The 23,402-nt window shown below is 41.5% G+C and overlaps 1 protein-coding gene and 1 pseudogene across 1 annotated transcript; one reads left to right on the top strand and one right to left on the bottom strand.

Annotated features, from left to right (window-relative positions):
* The first annotated feature begins 6,364 nt into the window (after positions 1–6,364).
* On the top strand, positions 6,365–9,873 carry LOC112615266 (annotated as a pseudogene).
* Positions 9,874–13,704: 3,831 nt separating this feature from the next.
* On the bottom strand, positions 13,705–16,506 carry TEX13C (TEX13 family member C). Its single transcript, XM_025372138.1, has one exon. It carries the CDS (start codon positions 16,504–16,506, stop codon positions 13,705–13,707), a length of 2,802 nt encoding a protein of 933 aa, XP_025227923.1.
* Between the last annotated feature and the right edge of the window lie 6,896 nt (positions 16,507–23,402).

The raw sequence follows: 23,402 nt of genomic DNA, 5'->3' as shown, positions 1-23,402 counted from the left end.
AATAGGATAGATGTATGTATGAAAGCGAGTTTATGAAGGAGTATTGACTCACACACTCACAAGGTGAAGTCCCACAATAGGCCACCTGCAAGCTGAGGAGCAAGGAAGTCCGTCTGAGTCCCAAAACCTCAAAAGTAGGGAAGCCGACAGTGCACACTTCAGTCTGTGACCTAAGGCCCGAGAGCCTCTGGCAAACCACTGGGGTAGGTCTAAGAGTCCAAAAGCTGAAGAACTTGGATTCAGATATTTGAGGGCAGAAGCATCCAGCATGGGAGAAAGATGAAGGCTGGAATACTCAGCAAGTCTGCTCTTCCATCTTCTCCTGCCTGCTTTACTGTAGCCATGCTGGCAGCTGATTAGATGGTGCCCACGTAGATTGAGGGTGAGTCTGCCATTCCCAGTCCACTGACTCAAATGTTTATCTCCTTTGTCAACACCCTCACATACACACCCAGGAACAACACTTTGCCTTCTTCAATTCAACCTAGTTGACACTCAATATTAAGCATCACATCTGGAGATATTTTTGATTGTCATAAATATACATGGGTTTTGAAGTCAGAAAGACTTTGGACCTCAGTCCAGATTTCTTGGATAAAGGAGTGTGGTGACCTTGGGTAGATTACTCTAGTCTCTGATCCTCATATTTTTTGAAGGTCAAACTAACCAAATTTTAAAAACACCTTAATCAATGTCTGGTACATGATAGGCACTTGATAAATGTTCACTTCCGTTCTTGTCTCCAAACATCTACCTACATCTATCCTGTTCCAAGGGAGACTAGACAAATAAATATTGTTTTCTAGAGTGCCATACTCTACAAAAAGAATCATAATAGATCACACGGGGAAATGGTGACCTAGATAATACAGAGGGCTGCAAATCCTCATTGTACTTAGACTGGGAAAATATCTCTGCTACCTTTGAGTATATGTTTCCCTATATTAAGTATAAGGATGATGTGGTAAACTGACAATCATTAGAGATTCCACCTTAGAACAGTCACAGAATGAAGATCAGAAAAGCAATGTAGTGATTACAAACAAAAATTTTAAATAGAATAAACAGGTTTAGAAAATTTGGCAATGGGGAAAACATATTATTGTGAAACATCTGATTTTGTTTTCTGTATTATGTACACACATATACAGATACAATTACAGGTTGAGCACTCTGAATCTGAAAATCCCAAATCCAAAACTTTTTGCGTGCTCACGTAACACTTAAAGGAAATGCTCTTTGGAGCATTTCAGATTTCAGATTTCTGGATTAGGTATACCGAACCTTTAAGTATAATGCAAATATTCCAAACTCTGGGACAGTCTTAAATTTGAACACTTCCGTTCCAAGCATTTTAAATAAGGGATACTCAACTTGTATATACATATGCATACATACACACATATACATGTATCTACATATGTATACATTGTGTGTGTGTGTGTGTGTGTGTGTGTGTGTGTGTTTGTAAAGCCATAATGTAAAATTCACTTCTTTTGTGGTAGAAAAATTTCGAAAAACACTACATTATATTTGGATTTTAGGATTTGGTTTTTATTTCTAACAGGATGTATTCACAATACGCTACTCATAATGTCTTACCCAGTCAGTCCCCTTTGTGATCACTGCCATCAAATTCTAGGGTGACTAGGCAACATTGGAGTAGGGCAGTCTGTGAGCATAAAACACAATGTAAGTGTTTCAGTGAAAAGGATCATATATTTATTTTTGGTGCTCTACTTTCGTATGACAATATTCTAAATAAAGTAGACCGTCAATAAATAAATAACTGTTTATTTTATTTCAGGAAGTAGTATAATAACAGGTGAAACACCACTCTAATGCCTTCAGAACCATGTCCTACCACCTGCAGAAAAACTTATGTGCTGGCTTAACAGATTTTGAAAAAAACAATCCTCATTTTAATTTTCGTTTTCTCTTCTAGAAGGGTTAATAATTGGTAGACCAGGGATATAACCCAAAATAGTGCCTGTAGATATCAGATATTTTTTTGAAACAAGTTCTCACTCTGTCTCCAAGGCTGGAGTACAGTGGCATGATCATGGCTTACTGCAGTCTTGACCTCCCTGGGCTCAGGTGATCCTCCCACCTCAGCCTCCCACATAGTTGGGACCACAGGCATGCACCACCACACCTGGCTAATTTTTTTCTATTTTTTTGTAGAGACTGGGTTTCATCATGTTGCCCACACTGGTCTCAAACACTTGAGCTCATGCGATCCATCAGCCTCGTCCTCCCAAAGTGTTGGGATTACAGGCATAAGCCATCATGCGCAGCCTAGATATCAGATTTTAACAGGATAGAGAAATGTGACCCAAATGATAGTATACATAACTAAAACAAAGGATGTAATGACTAAATTCGAATGACTAGAATGTGAATGACTAAAACAACAAAAAAATGCTATTTAATGGGATAATGTCAACTTGAAATGGAGTAATGTTAACCTAAAAGGAGATCTCCAGCGACATGACAGTATGAATGATATAAATAGCAAGTTGGTAGATACCACAAATCTGGGTTGGGGGGTGATGGTTTGGCTTTGTGTCCCCACCCAAATGTCATCTCGAATTGTAATCCCCACATGTCAAGGAAGGGTCCTGGTGGGAGGTCATTAGATAAAGGGGGCAGTTCCCCCATGCTCTTCTTGTGACAGTAAGGGAGTTCTCATGAGATCTGATGTGTTTTAAAAGTAGCAGTTTCCCCTGTATCCTCTCTCTTTTCTGCTGCCATGTAAGACGTGATTTGCTTCCCTTTCACCTTCCTCCATGGTTGTAAGTTTCCTGATGCCTCCCCAGCCATATGGAACTGTGGGTCAATTAAACTTCCTTTCTTTATAAATTACCCAGTCTCAGGTAATATCTTTATAGCAGTGTGAAAACAGACTAATACTGGGAGAAAATGTTTTAAATGATAAAATCAGAATCCCTATGAGTTATCACAGACTGGTAAATGACAAGTGAAATCTAACAAGATAAATTATAATAGGGATAAGTATAAAGTCTGGTATTTGGATCCAAAAAGCCAACTATACAAATACAGCAAGTGAAAGACATGACTTAGCAACAACGCATATATTTAAAAAAGGAAAAAAGAAAAAGTGAAAAAAAGAAAAGAAAAAGACTTGAATATTTTAGCTTAAAATGAATTCAAAATGAGTCCACACTTAAAATTTGAATTATAATTAGGTTATAATTAATACTGGGTTATAGTTTATGTTAATTACAACTATAGTATTTTAAATAAAGGAGCTGACAATCTTTCATAGACCATAACTGAGTATAGTACTCAGTTCTGTGAGCCATTAAAAGTTTGTTTATATGAAAGCAGTCAACTGATGAAAGAATTTGAAACCATTTTATATGAAGAACAGGTAAAGGAACTAGAAATGTTCAATCTGAAAAAGAGGAGCTAATGGATGAATACTTAAATTCCTTATGTTAAACTCCCAAAGAAGAAATTGGAGCTGTTGGGTGAAAGTTACCACATGTCAGCTTTCACCCTGGTGAAGGTTACCAAATATAGGGAAAAAGTTTTGCTGTCTATGGAAGTTGTAAGTTTCTGGGTAAAAAGAAAGAGTGAAGTATTCACTTGGAATCCAAACAATCACTTTGCAGGAATGTTGCAAATTGGATTAAAGTGTCGGAATGTTTTACTATACAATGACCTTCAAGGTCCTTTTCAACCTTCGAAGTAAATAATTTTAAAAATAATTGCTGTATATACTATACATCATTTTGTGACTTTAGGATTGTCCTTAATTTTTTTTTTAAAGGGAGAATGTAAAAACTCCACAGGATTACAAATCCTTACATTAAACATTTTAAATTATATATATTAGCTGACACTGTTTTGGCATCAAGCAAACTTAAAACTCATAGTAGTATAAATGTGTATTTTAAAGGAATAAGTATAACAAACCCCAAGATAAATGTCAAGTACTCACATGAATACTAATATGTCTCTGATCCCTAAGAGATTTAAAGGGACAAAATATTTTCAAAATATCTGTATAGTTTTTTTCACACATATAAAAACTAAAGGTATGGCAGATTATTTTTTCACTTTTTATTTTGGTTTTGGCTAAATGCAACCTGAATCCTCAACTTCAGACTGATCTACTGGGAGCAAATTTGAGATGGCTGCAGATATCCAGATGTTCTATTTGTTTGGTGGCTGGCAAACAGCCCTTTTACTTCAAATACTGCCCACTTTGGCAGACTGGTTTGTTGATTACAAAGAAAAATCCCATTAGGACCACCCCTAATAAGATGATAGTCTTTAGATTATTCATCATTAAAACAACAAAAACAATACGTAAATCACCAAAAAGTTGAATTACCAAAGTACTGCTGAATTTTTGTCATTTATTTACAAATTCCCCTCTGAACAGGCTCTTTCTTGTCATTTGTTTGCTTTGGCAGGCCACTTATCAAAACAGAGAGTCTAAAAAAGCATCCCAAATAAAATGACTGGTTCCACTAATCACGTCCTCAACAGTATTGTTCATTCTTACATTTCTAACCACCTTTATCACTGCTTCTGGGAAAGCGACTATATAGTATCTAGGCAGTAAGGGATCCTTTAATGTATCATAGCACAGTTTGGCACACCAAACCCTAGTGTAACATCCAATCATCATGAAACATTAATCCTTAAAATATTAGGTCGTCAAAATAAAACATTTATCCACAACGGTGTACATACAAATACATGAATTAATGATTTCCAGAAGCTATGTGTTTGGTGCAGTTTAAAAGTCACAGCTATAAATATCAAAAGGCAACAGAAAATGGTAGCAATAAGTGAACACAAATGCCCCAATATATTGCTTTTATTTTGGTAATTTCATGCACATTTGCGTTTAAATAATTTTTTTAAGGTAAAAAGAGATAATCCGGCCAGGTGCGGTGGCTCACTCCTATAATCCCAGCACTTTAGGAGGCTGAGACGGGTGGATCACGAGGTCAGGAGATCAAGACCATCCTGGCTAACACGGTGAAACCTCGTCTCTACTAAAAATACAAAAAAATTAGCCGAGCATGGGGGCGGGCGCCTGTAGTCCCAGCTACTCGGGAGGCTGAGGCAGGAGAATGGTGTGAACCCAGGAGGTGGAGCTTGAAGTGAGTCAAGATCGCCTCTCTGCACTCCAGCCTGGGTGAGGGAGCAAGACTCTGCCTCAAAAAAAAAAAAAAAAAAAAAAAAAAAAAAAAAAAAAAATCCTGCAACATCGTATGTTGTCTGTTATGCTATAGAAGACAATCATATTTTCAAATATTCCTTCAGTCACTTTCTCATCATTATTAGTGGACAGTATTAGTTCTATTTTGATCATATAATGTATCACAGAATATCACAAGTGCAAACAAGGATGAAGAGAAAATGAATGTTATGTGCATTTGTAAAATGCCACAGCAACTATTCATTTGTTACTTGGTCACCTTTTCTCTGGCCAGGAGAAGCTAGGGCCTTAAGCTTCACAGAAAAGTTGGTCTGTCTTCCATTTTACACATATGAGAGACCCTATGCACACACAGGCACACATAAACACATTCATAAATTATTTTAATCAAACATAAAGCATTTAACCTGTAAAAGCAAACTGTAGGAAAAACAAAAGGTGAGTTACTCATTTCAATCTAGGAAAGAATGTCATATCTTTCTTTGAAAAGTGAGGAATATAACAAAGGGCCATAGAGTGAGTTTTTTTCCAAATAAAAATACGCTTGTGGGTTCTTTAAATATTATCTTAGCTCAAAGTAGCTCTATAAAGCATTCAAGTATTCCTAGGGGTGGAATATGATAATATGTGAATTCTTTAACAGTGTTTTAGCTGGTCATGTAATTCGTTATTATGAAGAGGAAATTAAATCAACATATTCATGCTGTTTTTCTTATAAAGATAAAAGGATGTCCAGTTTGAATCATTGTCAAGTTGTCATTTTTGAGGAGAAATCGCATTACATAATCTTCACTTTCAGTGCTCAAAATCAATCTTTTACTTATAACAAGTTAGGGGAGAAGTAAGTGGCTTTTCTCAGTTGAGACTTGTTTCTACATGTCTAAATATTGAGCTATTCAGGGTCATGATAAACTCCACGAAAAAGAGCTGAAGGCCTTAGACACATGTAAGACCTTTGTGTACATGGTTTTCAAGAATCAACTTATTTAATTTAAAGTTCTGTTTCTGTGTCTCTGATAAGAGGTTAGGAGAGATTTCTGTATTTTGTAATAATCTTTATAATTTGTTTTAAGTCCTTTAGTTACTTTTCCTATGGAATCTGTGATCAATTTAATTCTGCAATGAAAAATGTTAGGGTATGTGGTTCACTGAACACAGGATATGACCTGCAGTCGACACAAAGTAAGTTAAGAACTCAATGCCCCTATCAAAATGAGTACAGAACATTCATACGTGTATGAATATCTTTCTCATATCGCATCACTCTCACACTGACTGCTTTTCTGCCTCTCACTTCCACCTTTTATACGCCTTATGATGACATTGCACCAACACAGATTATCCAGGATAATCTCCCTATTTTAAGGTTAGTTGATTAGCAATCTTAATTCTTCTTTGCCATGTGAAATAATATATTCATGTTTTCTAGGGATTAGGACACGTACATCTTCAGTGACCATTATTCTGTCTACCACACCTGCCAATAACTACATGGGTGAGCTTGGAAATGGTTCCTTTCACAGTGGTGACTTCAGATGAGCTCCCAGCGCTGGCTTACGACTTTAGTGCAGCTTTGTGAGAGACCCTAAAGCAGAGGTCCCAGCTGAGCTGTACCCAGATTCCTGACCCACAGAAACTATGAGATAATAAATGTGCATTACTTTAACTGCTAAATTCTGGTAATTTGTTACACAGCAATAGATAACCAATACAGTACTTAAAACTAAATTATTGTTTTTATTTGCACATTTTACCTAGGTTTTATTTTTGCATCCATTTAATTAAAAATAAATGTACCTTATTGATTTCAGGTTGTGGAAATTACAGGTTACATTTAAGTTATTCAAACCAATAGTTGGAATGATCAATTACCATAGTGTTTATAATGAAAAGCTCCAATGTACTACCCTCACATAGTAATTATATGAAATCAACAATAAAAATCACTCTTATTTTAGCTACAGACTAATTCTCAGAATATGATTACAGTATAGGAAGATGATCAGCCAGAAAAAAAGGCATGGTAACCTAGCCACACCACAACGCTTATAATTATAAAGAAATTGTAGTGCATTCAACTGAAATTTTAGCTGCTGGAATCAAATTAATGTGTTGCTAGTTACATTTTCACTTCCTCCAAAATCGAGGATGTTTTCTCTTTTTTATAAAACAGGGAGCACCAAGAGATGAAATTACCATAAAAACTAAAAAGCTGATTTATCTTGCAGTGTTTTTTGGTATATTCAATGGGTGATATGTATACCAACTGATCTGTAACTGACTCACTTAATTGGTTAAACCATAGAAATAATGAGTGAAGTTAATTGCCCTAGATAGAACAGAAACTCAAGACTCTTTAGCACTATGTTCCTCTCTGCCAAATGAATACTGTTTTTTTTTTTTTAAATAAATCATGGATATTAACAAGCTTTGCCATTCACTAGTGAGAAGCTATAAATTTGTATATGTCCATATGTATGTATTTTGTGTTAACTATTCAGAGAGACTGCCTGTTTAATGCCAATCAGTTGGGTTTCACTGTTACTTCCAGGTAATGAAGAATAATCATATAAATGGTTTTATAAATTGAAACTAGTACGTGCTAAGCATGTTTTCATATATTAATTAACACCCCTATTCAGTAGGTATAATTATTCCCATTTTATAGATGGGGAAATTGAGGCAGAGAAAGACTAAGCAACTTGCTTAATATCACATAGCTAGCAATTGCCGGTGCTAGGATTCAAATTCTGTTTATCCCCTATACTACACAAGAGTTCCAAGAGTTTTAATAGTCTTAATTGTTCTAAAATTCAGATGTCTAAGTAGAAAAACTATATTTATTAGTGTTATGAATTGTGTCCCCCCCCAAAATTCATATGTTGAATATCTAAACTCCAGTACTTCTGAATGTGACCTTATTTAATTAGTTAAAATGAGCTCACTAGGGAGGCCCCTGATTCAATATGATTGCTCTTCTTATGAACAGCAGAAATTTGGACAAAGGCAGACACACACAGAGGGGATACAATGTGAAGAGACACAGAGACAAGACAGCTATCCACATGCCCAGGAGAAAGGCCTAGAACAGATTATTGCCCCATAGCCCTCAGAAAGAACCAACCCTGCCAATATCTTTCTTTCGGGCTTCTAGCCTTCAGAACTGTGAAGCTAAATTTCTGTTGTTTAAGCCATCCAGTCTGTGGTACTTTGTTAAGGTAGCCCTAGCAAACTAATATGAGGAATATTACTTTCTTCTAGGTGGTAATAGAAATAAGGAAATTTCTCTGAGAAGACTCCATCTCTGACTGTCAAATGCTGAGCCTACACTGTTTTCTAGTGAATTTTAAAGTTTTATTTCAGTTGGTGGTTTCATGCATTACTTTATCGAAGCACATGAGGCAGTGGTTCAAGTAAGCAACCTCCAGTTACCAAGTCAAGGTGGTCGAATCCTATGGATGGGAGTACGGGATCACAGCCACCGGGGCGTGGGCTGACAAGAGGAGCTGGCCTGAACTTCCGGACCTTTGGGCCTTCCAGGAGAATTGGATTCCAGCCTCACCAGGAGCTGAAGTCATAGCCTCAAAGCCTGAGAAGAGTGTGGCATCTTCTGTCTTTATCACCATGGCACCCCCGCGCCGTGATGTAGCTGTGGTTGAGGAAGGGAGGCAGATGGTTTGTGAGGCCTGGTGTGGCCTCCCCTGGGAGGCTCCTATTCCCATGAAGGCACCCAGAGCTGGCTTACAGGGGAAGCCCAGCCCCTGGGCACCCCCTGGCAGGGCTGCAGCGACAGTGCCAGCTGCACCTCTGCAGCTCTCCAATGAAGGATGCTCACTCCCTCCTCCTGACCTGGACCTCCTCCCACCCCCACCACCGCCCCCTCTGGTGCTCCTGCATTCTGAAGAAGAGACTCCTGTTCCAATGGGGGCCTCACTCATTGCAGACTTAGAGCAGCTGCACCTGCCCCTGCCCCCACTCCGACCACAGGCCCTGGCAGAAGGACCTTCAGTCCAGCCTGGACCCCGCCCCTCAGGCCTGGGGAGGAAGAGCTTTCGCCTCCCCCAGCAGAGCCTGTTGAGAGATAGTCGTCCACAGACATCTGTGCCTTCTGCCACAAAACGTGTCCCCCTAGGAGCTGACTGTGGAGGCCATGAAGAGGCCGTACCATGCCCAGTGCTTCACGTGGCACACCTGCCTCCGCCAGCTGGCTGGGCAGAGCTTCTACCAGGATGGGCGACCCCTCTGCGAACTCTGCTACCAGGACACGCTGGAGAAGTGCGGCAAGTATGGTGAGATGGTCTGGGAGCACATCATCAGGGCCCTGGGCCAGGCCTTCCACCCCTCCTGCTTCATGTGTGTGACCTGCACCCGGTGCATCGAAGATGAGCTTTGCCCTGGGCAGCCAAAACAAGGTGTACTGCCTGGACGACTTCTACAAGAAATTCTCCCCCGTATGCAGCATCTGTGAGAATCCCATCATTCCTTGGGATGGGAAAGATGCCTTCAAAATCAAGTGCATGGGAAGAAACTTCCATGAAAATTGCTACAGGTGTGAGGACTGTAGGATCCTCCTGTCTGTGGAGTCCAGGGACAAAGGCTGTTACCCCCTGGACAACCGTCTCTTCTGCAAGCAGTGCCACATGAAACAGAGTGCTGCTGGGTGCTGCTGAGAGCGCCGCTGGGTGTTGGGCAGTGAGGGGACCACTAACCTTGGCTGGGGCCCATTCCTGACTTGGTTTCCCTTCCTGACCTGCTCTTGCACTCTTTCCTTCTGAGCTTCCATGGGGACCAGCCTGTCCAGGACACAGCGGGGCTGAGCGCCCCCAGAACTTCCACTCTACCCTCTGGGCACCAGAAGGCTCCTGGACCATGAGTGTCACCCCCAGAATTCCCTGCTGGCCCCACCCCTCTTCCAGGGGGAAGGTGGGGAGAGTCTGGCCAGAGGAACTTAGACCCCTAGTATTGACTGTAGCTGTCTGGTAGGGGTGCCAGGAACAGTCTGGCTTGCAGGGTTGAGCCATTTGAGGAAAAACTCCAGGATCCCTTAAAAAGTGCTTTTTAGGCTGTCCACGGTGGCTCATACCTGTAATCCCAGCACTTTGGGAGTCCGAGGCGGGCGGAGAAGCATTTTCCACATTCAATCCTGCCAACCGATGTCCCACAGGACATGCCCTTATTCGAGCTGCTTCTTTTGATTCCGCTTTTATATTAAAGGGTAGAAATGGAAATGGGAGTGTGAAGGCAATGCTGCTCCTGCCTAGGCTCCACTAGCGGGGTATGAAGAAGTGAAGGAATGGGTGAGCAGTAAGAGGAAATATTGCTTCTCTTGTTCTGAGGCCTTCAAAGATTCTAATAGGCCTCTTCCCACTTCCCCTGCATTCCCTTGCTCAGAGCAATACCCATGTTCCTCATCTATCACCACCACCTCCATAAGTGCTTGCAAGGCCTTGACACCAGGCCCACTCCGACCATCACTACTGGCAGCACCTGGAATCCTTCCCCTCTTCCTCCACCACTACAATTTCTACTCTTCCTCCTCTATCATACCAGCTCTAAATTTAAACCCAGTAGGAAAAAAAAAAAAGACCTGCACATACCCATATTTCCAAACATACAGGGGCCATTAGGATATACAAAATATTATAGTATCTGTCCCTCTCCCCAACAAAAGTTAAGGTGTTTGCTCCCCAACAACCCCCTTCTTTTCTTGTACTCTTGTCCCAGGTAAACCAAGTCCTTACTGTTTGTCACATCTCTGAGAAAAATTTCTGATATGGTAAGATTATTTTTGTTGTTCACCCCTTATCTCACCATACTCATTCCAAGAAGATGTCCAGATCTTTCCCCTGCCTTATCTTAGGGGGGGTTTATGCTTCCAGCCTGTATTTGGTTTTCTTTAATCCTGGACATCTTGACAGAATTATGCTGACAGAAGAGTGACTTAGAAAACAGAAAGAAAAGGAGATTGCTGCTCATGATACCTAAGCACCCCTTACTCTATGCAAAGACCCCAGAAGAAGGCAGGGACCCCCAGGAGAATGGCTACATGCTGCATGTAAGGAGGCTGGACCCTAGGCATCAAGGCTTCCACCATCAGCAGACATTTCCATCTCCCACTGGCCCCAGAGCAGCAGAAATGCCCACCTTCAAGGTACTATGTGGACTTAGACAATGAGTATAGGGGGAACTCATTGTCTAAGTCCACACAGTACCTTGCCCCCATTCTTGGGTAACTCCTTAGAAGAGGAGGGGCCCTCCAATAGTGAATGAGATTGAACTTTTCTTCACTTCAGTGGGATGAAGGGCAGATGCGGATTTAAGCTGCCACCTCTGAGCAAACCTGCCCTGAGATACACACTACACAGAAGGCACAACAGTCAAATGAACATTCTTTATTACTAGTTAGGACCAGAAAGTCCCTGACAAACATTGATTTTGGTGAGCTGGGTGGGATTTCATTGGGAAACTCAAGGACATCTTTAGCTTGGACTGAAGGCAGATCTAACCAACCACCCCTGGGTTCCACCCTGGCTCCTTCCTTGCCTTGCAGCAGTTGCCTTGGGCAAGCCTGCAGAGAACACACCAAAGAGGGAGAGGAGGGGGTCCTGGGGTGTTCCCAAGAGTGCTTGCCCCATTCTAACTCTATTTTTAACTCAATTTATCCTCCCAAGAGAAACACCATCCATAACCTGGTACCCCCAATGTTTGTCCTTGGAATCCATTTTGTTCTTCATCCACTGTTGACTGAAAAGGGACTTGGGATGGGGGCAGCCTGAGGCTGAAAGCTAGCGTGTGCAGTGAACACTCCCCAAAGCACTGTTTTTCTTCAAGACACCCCAGGTCTTTCAGGCAGGCTGGTAGGCAACCAGGAAAATAACTATCCCTCTCAAAGGAAGAAGTCAGCAGAGGAAATCAGAAAAGCTCTCCCTGCATTTCTGTGAGGACACTTTCCCAAACTTTGTCACTGCTCATTTATCTCACTTGAGACCAATGAGACGAGCAGTTTGGTTACTCAAGACCTTTCGTAAGGGCTGGGCATGGTGGCTCACAGCCACTCGGGAGGCTGAAGCAGAGGATCACTTGAGCCCAGGAGTTTGAGGCTGCAGTGAGCTATGATGATCATGCCACTGCCCTCCAGCCTGGGCGACAAAATGAGACCTCATCTCTCAAAAAAATAAAAAACAAAAACAAAACACAAAACTTTTCATGAGTCTCTTCTGCATTGGCCCCAGAACCACAGAAATGGATCTGGATGTTACTTCAATTGGTTTTATCCAAGGTCACGCTATATGCAAGGCAAAGAAGACATCCCTGATCTAATTTGTATGCCAAATTACGCTCTTTCCTATCTTCTAACCAAACTCACAATAAAAGATTATGCTGTGTGTACCAGATAATAACATATAAGTCTAGCTCCCAAAATGTATTAGACAATAACTATTTCTTTAATGAATTAAATGAAATTAATTAAAGTTGCTATCACCTACAGAATTTAACACTACAACCCCCTAAACTCTTTCCCTAAACTTTCATTTAATGAATTAAGTGGAATTCATCAAAGATGCTATCATCTATAGAATTTAACACTACAACTCCCCAAACTTTTCTAAGTTAATTCCCATACCAATGAAAAAATTCAACTCCACAAAAAAGATTTTCTTCTTCCTTTTTCCCCTAACGAGTGTCAAATTATCTCTTCTTCCCTGACTTCCTTTCACCCTTCTTGGCTGCAGCCAGTTGGGGTCTCAGTGAGGTGTGGGTCCATCAGAATTGAGGTGTTACTTCTTTTGGCTTTGGCAGATCTTCTAATGTCACAGGTTCAGCTTCTTCAGAAACAAGCAACTTTGGTGGGGCTAAGACACAAAAACAGGACCTCACTGTAAAACTAATACAACAAAAAGAAGTAAAAATCAACACTGCAGGAGTTTCAAAAGGAATGATAGCACTTGCAAGGAAAAGCGGTGTTTCTAAAATACAACATAGCCTGTAACTCTAAAATCACATGGCTGCTCCCAGCCAAATACATAGCATTTTCAGGAAAAGGAGGTTAAGGGAAAAAAAAACAAAAAACAAACAAACAAAAAAACCCAGCAAATGGTTGATTTAAAACAGGCTTTATAACTTCAGCTTCTCCAGGGTGTCAACCAATTAGTATCAGCCAACCAGAATCTACCACCTGAAAAAGTTGACTGCAATTAGGAGAAATCCCCTAATTAAAGACTGAATGTTATACTCAGAAGTAGTCCCTCTTTATTCAAATAAATGAATAAAATAAGAAAATAAATACATACATATTTATATGTATGTATACTCACAATGATAAAAAGTACTTAATTTGGGTAATAGAATAATGGATTATTTTATCTAATTTTCTCTACAATTTTGGTTTCAAATTTTCTGTTAAGTAAATCAGTTACTTTTTTTTATCAGAATGGGGTCCTGGGAAATTGATTTCTCTTTGGAGTGCTTCTATCTTACTTACCTTCCTGAAATCAATGAGTTTATGCTGGGTCAGTGCTGCCATTCTCAACTGGCATACGGACTCTCTTGCATTTATAGCAGGCCTTGTGCCGTGGAAAATTCAAGGCATTACACCATGGGCAGGCCCAATTCACTGGGCTGGAGCATGAGGCAGGCTTCTGTTGCTGGGATTCTGAGGCCTTTTTCCTTTTTCGTTGCTTGACCTTCTGCCCCTGAGGCTGGTGTTTCCATGGGCTACTTTTCACACCATGGCTCTTGCTATCCTCCAGAGGCGTTGCCTGGGGCCTCTCCTGATCTTCCATCTGGCTGTGGCTCTTGCTAAACCTCAGCAAGGCTGTGCCCTGGGGAATCACTGGATGTTTCTTCAGGCTGTGGCTGTTGCTGTCCCCCAGGGGGACCATCTCCTGGTGTACCACTGGATCTTTCTTCAGGCTGTGACTGTTGCTGTCCCCTAGGGGGACCATCTCCTTGGGCATCACTGGATCTTTCTTCAGGCTGTGGCTGTTGCTGTCCCCCAGGGGGAACATCTCCTGGTGCACCACTGGATCTTTCTTCAGGCTGTGGCTGTCGCTGTGCCCTAGGGGGACCATCTCCTTGGGTGTCACTATATCTTTCTTCAGGCTGTGGCTCTTGCTGTCCCCCAAGGGGACCATCTCCTGGTGCACCACTGGATTTTTCTTCAGGCTGTGGCTGTTGCTGTCCCCCAGGGGGAACATCTCCTCGTGCACCACTAGATCTTTCTTCAGGCTGTGGCTGTCGCTGTGCCCTAGGGGGACCATCTCCTTGGGTGTCACTATATCGTTATCCAGGCTGTGACTCTTGCTGTCCCCCAAGGGGACCATCTCCTGGTGCACCACTGGATCTTTCTTCAGGCTGTGACTGTTGCTGTCCCCTAGGGGGACCATCTCCTTGGGCATCACTGGATCTTTCTTCAGGCTATGGTTGTTGCTGTCCCCCAGGGGGACCATCTCCTTGGACATCACTAAGTCTTTCTTCAGGCTGTGGCTCCTGGTAAATCCCAGGGAGGCTGTCCCCTGGGGCACCACTGGATCTTTCTTCAGGCTATGGCTATTGCTGTCCCCCAGGGGGACCATCTTCTGGGGCATCACTGGATCTTTCTTCATGCTGTGACTGTTGCTGTCCCCCAGGGGGACCATCTCCTTGGGCATCACTGGCTCTTTCTTCAGGCTGTGTCTCCTGCTAAACGTCAGGGGAGCTGTGCCCTGGGGCACCACTGGATCTTTCTTCAGGCTATGGCTGTTGCTGTCTCCCAGGGGCACCATCTCCTTGGGCATCACTGGCTCTTTCTTCAGGCTGTGCCTCCTGCTAAACGTCAGGGGAGCTGTGCCCTGGGGCACCACTGGATCTTTCTTCAGGCTATGACTGTTGTCCCTCAGGGGGACCATCTCCTGGCACATCATTGGATCATTCTTCAGACTGTGGCTGTTGCTGTCCTCCAGGGGGACCATCTTCTGGGGCATCACTGGATCTTTCTTCAGGTGGTGGCTGCTGCTATCTCCCAGGGGCACTATCTTCTGGGGCATCACTGGATCTTTCTTCATGCTGTGGCTGTTGTTATCCCCCAGGGGGACCATCTCCTTGGGCACAACTGGATTTTTCTTCAGGCTGTGGCTGTTGCTGTCCCCTAGGGGGACAATCTCCTTGGGCATCACTTGATCTTTCTTCATGCTGTGGCTGTTGCTGTCCCCCAGGGAGATCATCTCCTTGGGCACAACTGGATCTTTCTTCAGGCTGTGGCTGTTGCTGAACTCAGGAGGAGCTGTGCCCTGCTGCATCACTGGATCTTTCTTCAGGCTGTGGCTGCTGCTGTCCCCTTGGGAGGTCATTCCTTGGGGACACTCAGAACCTTCCTTTTGGCTGCAGCTTCTGTTATCCCCTGGGTGATATACCCCCTGGAAATTCTCAGGATATCCATCCTGGCCATGGCACCTCTGGTCCCACAGAGGGGCAGTCTCCTCCTGGGACCCCACTGTGGCCCAAAGACCAGGTGGATAGATCCCCACAGGAGGCATCTGTGGTGCAACTGCTGCTGCTGATTCCATTACTACCGGAGGTGGTAGAGGTGTTGAGTATGGCAGTCCCATTGGTGAAGGCACATGGAATGGGACTGGATGAGGCACCTGCATTGGCAGAAGGGGTTGCATGCCCTGGACCCAGCCACTCTGGGGTTCAGGCATGTAAAACATAGCTGTTGGGGCTGCTACCTGGGCTTCCGAATGTGGCATTCCCAGTGCCTCTGTGGCCACCGCCTCACTCTGTTCTGCATTTAAAGTCCCGGCCACAGGCCCATACTGGCCGGCTTCTGGACCAGGTACAAAATCCTGCGGCATCGGATAGACCTGCATGGATCTCTCAACTTCGCGCAGCCTCCCGCATAACCCATCACGCTCATTCAGCGCCTGCTGCAGGGCAGCCTGCGTGAGGTGCAGCTGTGTTGCCGCCTCCTCATGCTCCAGGCGCAGCTGCTGCAGCTGGGAGGTTAGAGCCCAGGAGGCCGCCTGGCGCTCCTCCACATGCCCTTGCAGCCGCCGAACCTGGTACAGCAGCTGCTCCCGCTGCCTCGCCGCCACTCGCACGCTCAAAGCCAATGCGCTCCAGGTGCAGGCCCTCTTGATGGCGCGCGGCACCCGCGGGTCGGCCACAATGGCCCGAAGCCGGTCCTCTACCTCGTTCCATGGCCGCGAGCGGAAGGCCACGTAAAAGGCTGGGCCGCCGCCGTTCCTGAGGACTTCATTGTTGATGAACCTGATCACATCATTGTGGCGGAAACCGCTGGCATGGTCCCCAAAATTCATCGCCATGGCGGCTGCGGCCTAGTAAAGCAGCTGCCTCACGGTGTGTCGCCTCGGCTGCCGCTGGCGCTTCCGGTACAGGCTGCTGCCACCAACCAGTCCGCGCCTCACCTCCCCTTTCAGTCTTACTTTAGTCTTTGCTCAGTCCTTGCCTCCTCCTCGGCCTCCTTCCTCCCTCACTCCCTTGTTCTCACAAAGAGAGAAGCAGGTCCGCCTCGCCACACCGAACCCTACCGGCGACTCTGCGACACATCACAGAGAAAAGCCGAGTCGTGCCGCAAGGCCGGCTGGGACCAGCTTCCTTTGGGAAGGCACGTCCTGAATGGAGAATCGCCATGTGGCTGAGCTGGGAACTGCAGTGCGCCCAGAGAAGGAGAGGGTAGGGCAGGTTTTTTGGAGATGATAGAGTGGCTATTTGCACACTCGGAGTGGAATGGACCCCAAACACACACACACACACACACACACACACACACACACACACACTTCTGCTCTGAAAGGGAAGGTGGGTTAAAGGAGCTCAAAGACCTTCTGGGTGGTGTTGGGGGACTGGAAGAGTAGGGGGATGTAGGTGTAGATGGAAGAGAATAAAGTTGCAAGACTCCCAGTTCAGGGAAATGAATAGGGTACAAGCTGGTGGAGTAGATGCCCTTGTTGGGCCAACAGTGGGAACCAGGCTCAGTTGTATACCCTGTACCTGAGTGAAGTGAGAGGCTGGCAGCTGTTAGAGGGATTACAAGATTCAAACCACTGGTGAAGGCTAACCAGGGACACTAAAAAAAGCACCACTACCATGGCTGAGTGGATAAGGCAGGAAGGGAAGACAGACCAAGATGTTCTGGGAAGACAGGGAGCTATCAAAAAACAGGAGGCCACTACTAGGATGCATGACCTGATTCGGTGAAAAGGAGAAGACATTTCAGAACTTAGCCTGGTCAACCTAAAAGGAAGAAACTGAAGCAAAGTTAACATAAGTAGTGAGTTTATTTGGGCCAAATTTGAGGACTGTAATGTCAGAGTATAAATTTAAGTTGTCCTAATATATATACTCCAATTGACAGTTACAAGTATTTTTTAAGAGAGAGTTCCTGAGTTATTTATTCAAAATTTACCTTAAAATAGCATAAACTGTTAATTGACTATACATTATTATTTGTGTTACAAATTTTAAAAACATAAAGATAATGGGTAAGACAACTTGTCAAAAACAAAATGACTTTAAATAATTGCCCACAGACATGGATACAGAGGATATGATTAAAGTCCCATACTCATGTCTCTCTGGGACTATATACTTCACCTAGCTCAGACTGCTGTAAGATATTTTTGTTTCCTCAGCATCCTGAAATGGAATGCTCTGATGAATGATGAGAAAATGTGTGTGAACATGTGTGAGAAAAGTGAATACTAGGAAAGATGTTGGATCTCAGATGTTTCTGAGGGCTTTCAAGAGGATACCAAAAGCCATATGAAGAAATTTTCTATTATGGTGTGGGGGAAGGAAGGCTGCTGTTTGCTCAGTTCCTTCTCTTATACCTCTCTGTAGCCATACTGTCCTGAAGCCTCCCGCATAGTTCCTGCCTCACTCACTCTAACAGGAAGGATTTTTCTCTTCTCAACTTTAAAACTAAATTCTTTACCTGTGGTTTGGATACCAGCCTCTCCCATCTCTTCAGGGAGTTTGATCCATTCATAGCGCTCCATTTTCTTCTCTGTTTCAGTCTCTTCCTCTTCACTGGCTCCTTCCCGTCACAGTATGAGTATGTTCAAATTTCTTTCCCCACCCGGTAGTACAAGTTTCTTTTAACTTGACCTTTCTGTAGACTTTGACTCTTCTAACCAATCCCTTTTTGAAATTCAATCCTCTCGTTTCTTCTGTGACACCAAACTCTACTGATTTTTTCCCCTCTAGCTGCTCCTTCTTAGTTTCTTTATGCTGCTTGCTGTGCTTTCATTCACCTTTTAAATACCGGTGTCTTCCTGAGTTTTGTCCTAAGATCCCTCAGACCTCAGACACCCTCCCTTATTCCAGAGACTCTCTCTGTGTGACCTCATCTGTTCTCTTGTTATAAGCTATCATATTAATTGCTAAAGATTTCCAAATTTTTATGTATAGTCGTGCTTTGCCCCTCCAACTTGAGACTCACCTAGCCAAAAACCTCCTACAAACTTTCACATGGATCTTGCATAAGAGCCGTTTTCTCCACAAGTCCTAAACTCATCAATACTACTTTGGACAAATAGCTTGTCAAGTTTCTTAACATTTCTGAGGATCCACTTCCTTAAAGAGTTGTTGCAAAGATGAAATAAGAACATATATGTTAATACTATTTTCGTTATCACCCATATTACTATTAAATAAAATGAGACTTAAACTGGAATTTGAACAATGGGTAGGATTTAGATGAGGACAGTGAGGAGGAAAATTAACCTGAAATTGATAAAAGATGTTTTTCTATTATTTGCCAATTGGCTGGTTGGCCAAGATTTGTACCAGGTCACCCTGTTCTGCCATATCCAGTTGAATTGTATTTCTCAATTCATTGGACAACTGCCCCTTGTGGTTTCATTCCATTATGATTTTAGAAGCTGGTATCTGGTCCCCCACCTACCTGCCTTCTATTTTTCAGCTATTTCCATGAATGCTCTTTGCTAGAGCTGCACATCTGACACCACCAAGGAGACACCACGTGTGTGCTGGCATTTGTGATTATTTCCAGGATCTATGTTGGCTTCTCGGTACTGAAGGCATCATCTGCCTCTGATTAGAAATGAAACATAATTTCTATATTTGGAATATACAGAAATACGAAAACACATATTAGGAGGATATAATTATGAGGGTAAATGATTTTGTATATAATAATAATATTGTCTTAGTTTAGCAATGGAAAAATTTAATGTAACTCAGAAATTTGTTTAAAAACTTAATGTATTTATCACTCTATATAGATAAACAGATAACAACTTTCCCTGAAAATAATATTTTCATACTTGGATGGTTCAACTTGCCAAGTGTTGAGTAAATATAAGGAGCAGAACTGTTTTTCTAGACATATAAAAAGGCACTCAGGTGTAAGAGAAGCAGTTATCAATACTGCCAGCTCTAATTTTCAAATTTGCACTAATCATTGTTGCATATTAAGTGAAGGTAGAAATGATTTCCTATAAACTAACACTAAAGTTGCTCACCAATTCTTTTCTATAGTCTTTTGCATATTCATCTTATAAGCAATAATAATGGTGCTAATAAAAAGTTTTTCTTCCAAGTTTTTTATACAGTAATAAATAATGAACACCTTCTTAGCGCTTACAATGTGCTAGGCCCTGTGGATATTTTGTATGCATTATCTTATGCAATCATCACCACAACCGTGTGAGTTAAGTAACAGTATTACTTCCATTTTTGAAATAAGTAAATTGGGGCTTAAGAGAGTGAAATAACATTTACAAGGACCCACAGCTAGCGTTTTAATTCTAGGAAGCCAGAATTAAATACCTGTGAGATGCCCATTTTTGTTACTTGTCTACTCAGAGAAATGCATGCCTAGCATCAGTGTGTCTTCATAGTTCCCTTTTCCTCCTGTGCTTAGGACCTCCCTCAGAAGTCATAAAACTTATGGGGTTTTTTCATGGAAAAAAAATTACCCCGAAAGATCCAACTGCTAGTGCTTGTGATGGCAACGAAAAGAAAGTGGGAAGATGCAAGAAAGTGATGGTTCTTAACCAGCAAAGTAGAACTTGTACATGAGAAACTATAGTGATTGTAGTAGTATTTGCAATATTGAGAATATCTGTCTCTAGATATGTACTTTGTGACTTTTAAGAGTCTACAGTAGTATTTCCTAAAATTGCCTAATCATGAGAATCCCCTAAGACACATGCAAAAAATATAGATTATCAGTCTGTCTCCTTTGGAAACTATCATTCAGGAGAGAGGCTGAGGGCAGAGAATTTGCATTTTTAACAATTGTCCCAAATGAATATAAAGACCTGACAAGTTTGGGAAACACTGGTTTATATAATTTTGTTCATAGAATATAGTACATGTGAAAATGGATTGTAAAGGTTTTCACAAATAATAAGTACTCAATAAATGTTTTTTATCCCTTTCCCTTTACTCCTCCTTTTTCTGACCCTTTTATGAAATTGTGATATCTAAGAGGTTTATGTATCTCACTGCTAAAGCCCTGTTTCCTAAGTAAAAGGGGAATCAAAATTTTACCTATTATTATGGTCTTCTCCCTCAAATTTGTCATATAATAATAAAACTTACGCTCTTCCAAGTGCCATATTACCTATTGTGTCAAACATTCCTGGTAGCTGAATTTTATTTAGGCATTTGTCTTTAGGCCATTCATCAGTGTTATTTTACATTTATCATTTTTTTCCATTTAATTGGCTTGCAAATCTCAATATTTTTCTTAGGCTTAGAGTAATGGTGATTTTATCCAGTTTGTTATGCCTTGGGAAAAAAATAGATGGCTATTACCACAACAGCATTTTAATCAGGAAAATCATAGAACTAATTAGGGACAGAAGTAAAATTAAAGGAAAAGATTAATTCTCAGTCCATTACGCTTTCCACCACTCTACACTGCCTCTTAGCTCGCATACATGTAAACAATTATAAATGCTTATTTTAGAAGAGTAAACACATTGTAGGTATTACATATTCTAGAACATCTTTGTTCTGCTGAATCTATAAACCTTTTGTGCTCAAACTGAATAATGTTTGGAATAAATGTTAATTTAATTCTTCAATTTTCAAATAAAATTTGTGGCATTGTTATTCATTTCTAACCCTTTTACCCTTTAACATAGCAGAACTAGGTATGTCAGTTTTAACTGTGCATTCTAAAATGCATTCATTTCTGTTGACCTGAGTTTCTCAGAAATGACATCATTAGGGAAACTTCCAGTAACACACTGATTTTTAAATGTAGTTTATAAGTTAATGTACCTCAACAGAAGTTTATGGACTAATCGCAAGTTATGTTTGAATTTACATTATCTCTTATATTGTTAGTTTCCCATCCATATGTTTTATATTCCTAAAGTAAATGGTCAACTCCTAGAGAGCATAAACTACACATTAAATCTCTTTGTATTTTACCCAGCACTTAGTAAATTGTCATTAAATATATGTTACTTGGTTGATCACCTTCTCAGAGAAAGACAAGGCACAACAGGGTTTCATAGGAGCACCTAACTTGTTCAGACCCCTTCCTAAAACCAAGTGAATGAGTAAACCACAGATTGAGGAAACTGGCAGCCCTCAATCTGAATCTAGCCTTCATATGATAATAGTTAAGCCATCAGATTTTTAAAAGAAATTATCTCTCATGACAATCTTGTCATGTTAAAAAGAAAATTAATTAATTAATTAATTAATCTCAGCAGCCTTACATCCATACCTCTCTGACATTTGTTAAGTTGTTATCTATCTGTGGTAATGCAACCACTATCATTCTCCTCGTGAAAATCTCTGGAGATAAAGATTTTAAATATACCACTCATCATCCTGGTGATCAAGAGAGTTTGCTTGGTAACCAGCTTAAACTTCTCCATTTTTATCATTTTCTTTCCTCTTTTCCTTTTGTTTGTTTGTTGTTTTTTTTTTTTTTGGTGATCAGAGACTAGAAAAAAATCTTTCATATTATAAACTTTATGTTGGAAAATTGTGACTAAGTCACCCCTTAGCCATTAATTCTCCAGAAGAAATAAGCCTAGTTTATTTAACTTACCTTCACGAATTTTCTGTATCTTTATTTCTATCTCCCTGCCTTTGGTTTTACCCACTCCAAACCACACCACCAGTGACTTAAGACAAATGAAAACAAGCATGTTAATTCCACTACCTTAGCCCTATCCCTGCCTCCCCAATGACTTTAGGATAAAATTGAATTTCATTTGTATGCAAAGCCCTGACAACATAATGTCTACCAAATTTTTTCATCTAAATTCCTGCTACTTCCTGTCTTGCACTCCATGCTCCAGCAACTTTACTTGTGTTTTCCCACCATTAATATAAATACCTTTGCTCCAGACGCCCTCCTTGCTTGGAATACCCATGCCAAGCTGTCTCCACCACTCGGCTACTCGTCCTTTAAGATTTCAAGGTCTCATTGTTATTCCTAATCTCCACTGATTTTCATAGAAAGGTGTCCACTTCCCCATAAAAAGTCATAGACTCCAGATATGTGAACATATGCATATAATAAAATTGTATAAAACTTACCTATACAGACACACACACAAAGACACATTCATGTAAGTATAAAACTGGAGAAAGATGAATAGGAATAATAGATTGTGCAAATGTTAATGTCAGGGCTATGATATTGTACTATAGTTTTGCAAGATATTACCATTGGGATAAACTGAGTAAAGGGTACACAGGACTTCGACGTATCTTACAACTGCATGTGAATCTACAATTACCTTGGTAAAAAAATTTTTAACTCAAATTTTTGCAGTTAAAAAAATTTATACTCCATGTTAAGAACCCCTGCACTAACAAAATCTTAATATAGTGTTTCCCAAAGGGTTCCTGAAGATGTGTTTCAAAGCTTATTAAAGGTTCAGAGAAGTGAAGAAATAAAACAAAACAAAAACAAAAACAAAAAACAAAACAAACAAAAAAACAGCCTTCTAAACTCAGGCTTTTCCAAGAGTATTTGCCCCCCCCCCCCAAATTGCCACTTCTTTTGGTGGAATACTCATTAGTATTTAAGAAGGAGTTATATTCCGCAGAATTTACTTTAAAAGTGCTGACTTGTTCATCACAAGATCAGGTTTGCCCTTATCACAACAGCCATGAAAACCATTCAAGATAGATTTGAATTAGAATAGTTCAGCAGTCTGTCACCATTCTTCTTTCATCATTGTTTTTGAGCAACATG

This window comes from Theropithecus gelada, chromosome X (genome assembly GCF_003255815.1).
Source record: "Theropithecus gelada isolate Dixy chromosome X, Tgel_1.0, whole genome shotgun sequence".
In the NCBI taxonomy this organism is placed as follows: domain Eukaryota; kingdom Metazoa; phylum Chordata; class Mammalia; order Primates; family Cercopithecidae; genus Theropithecus; species Theropithecus gelada.
This window is presented reverse-complemented; position numbering and strand designations above follow the sequence as displayed.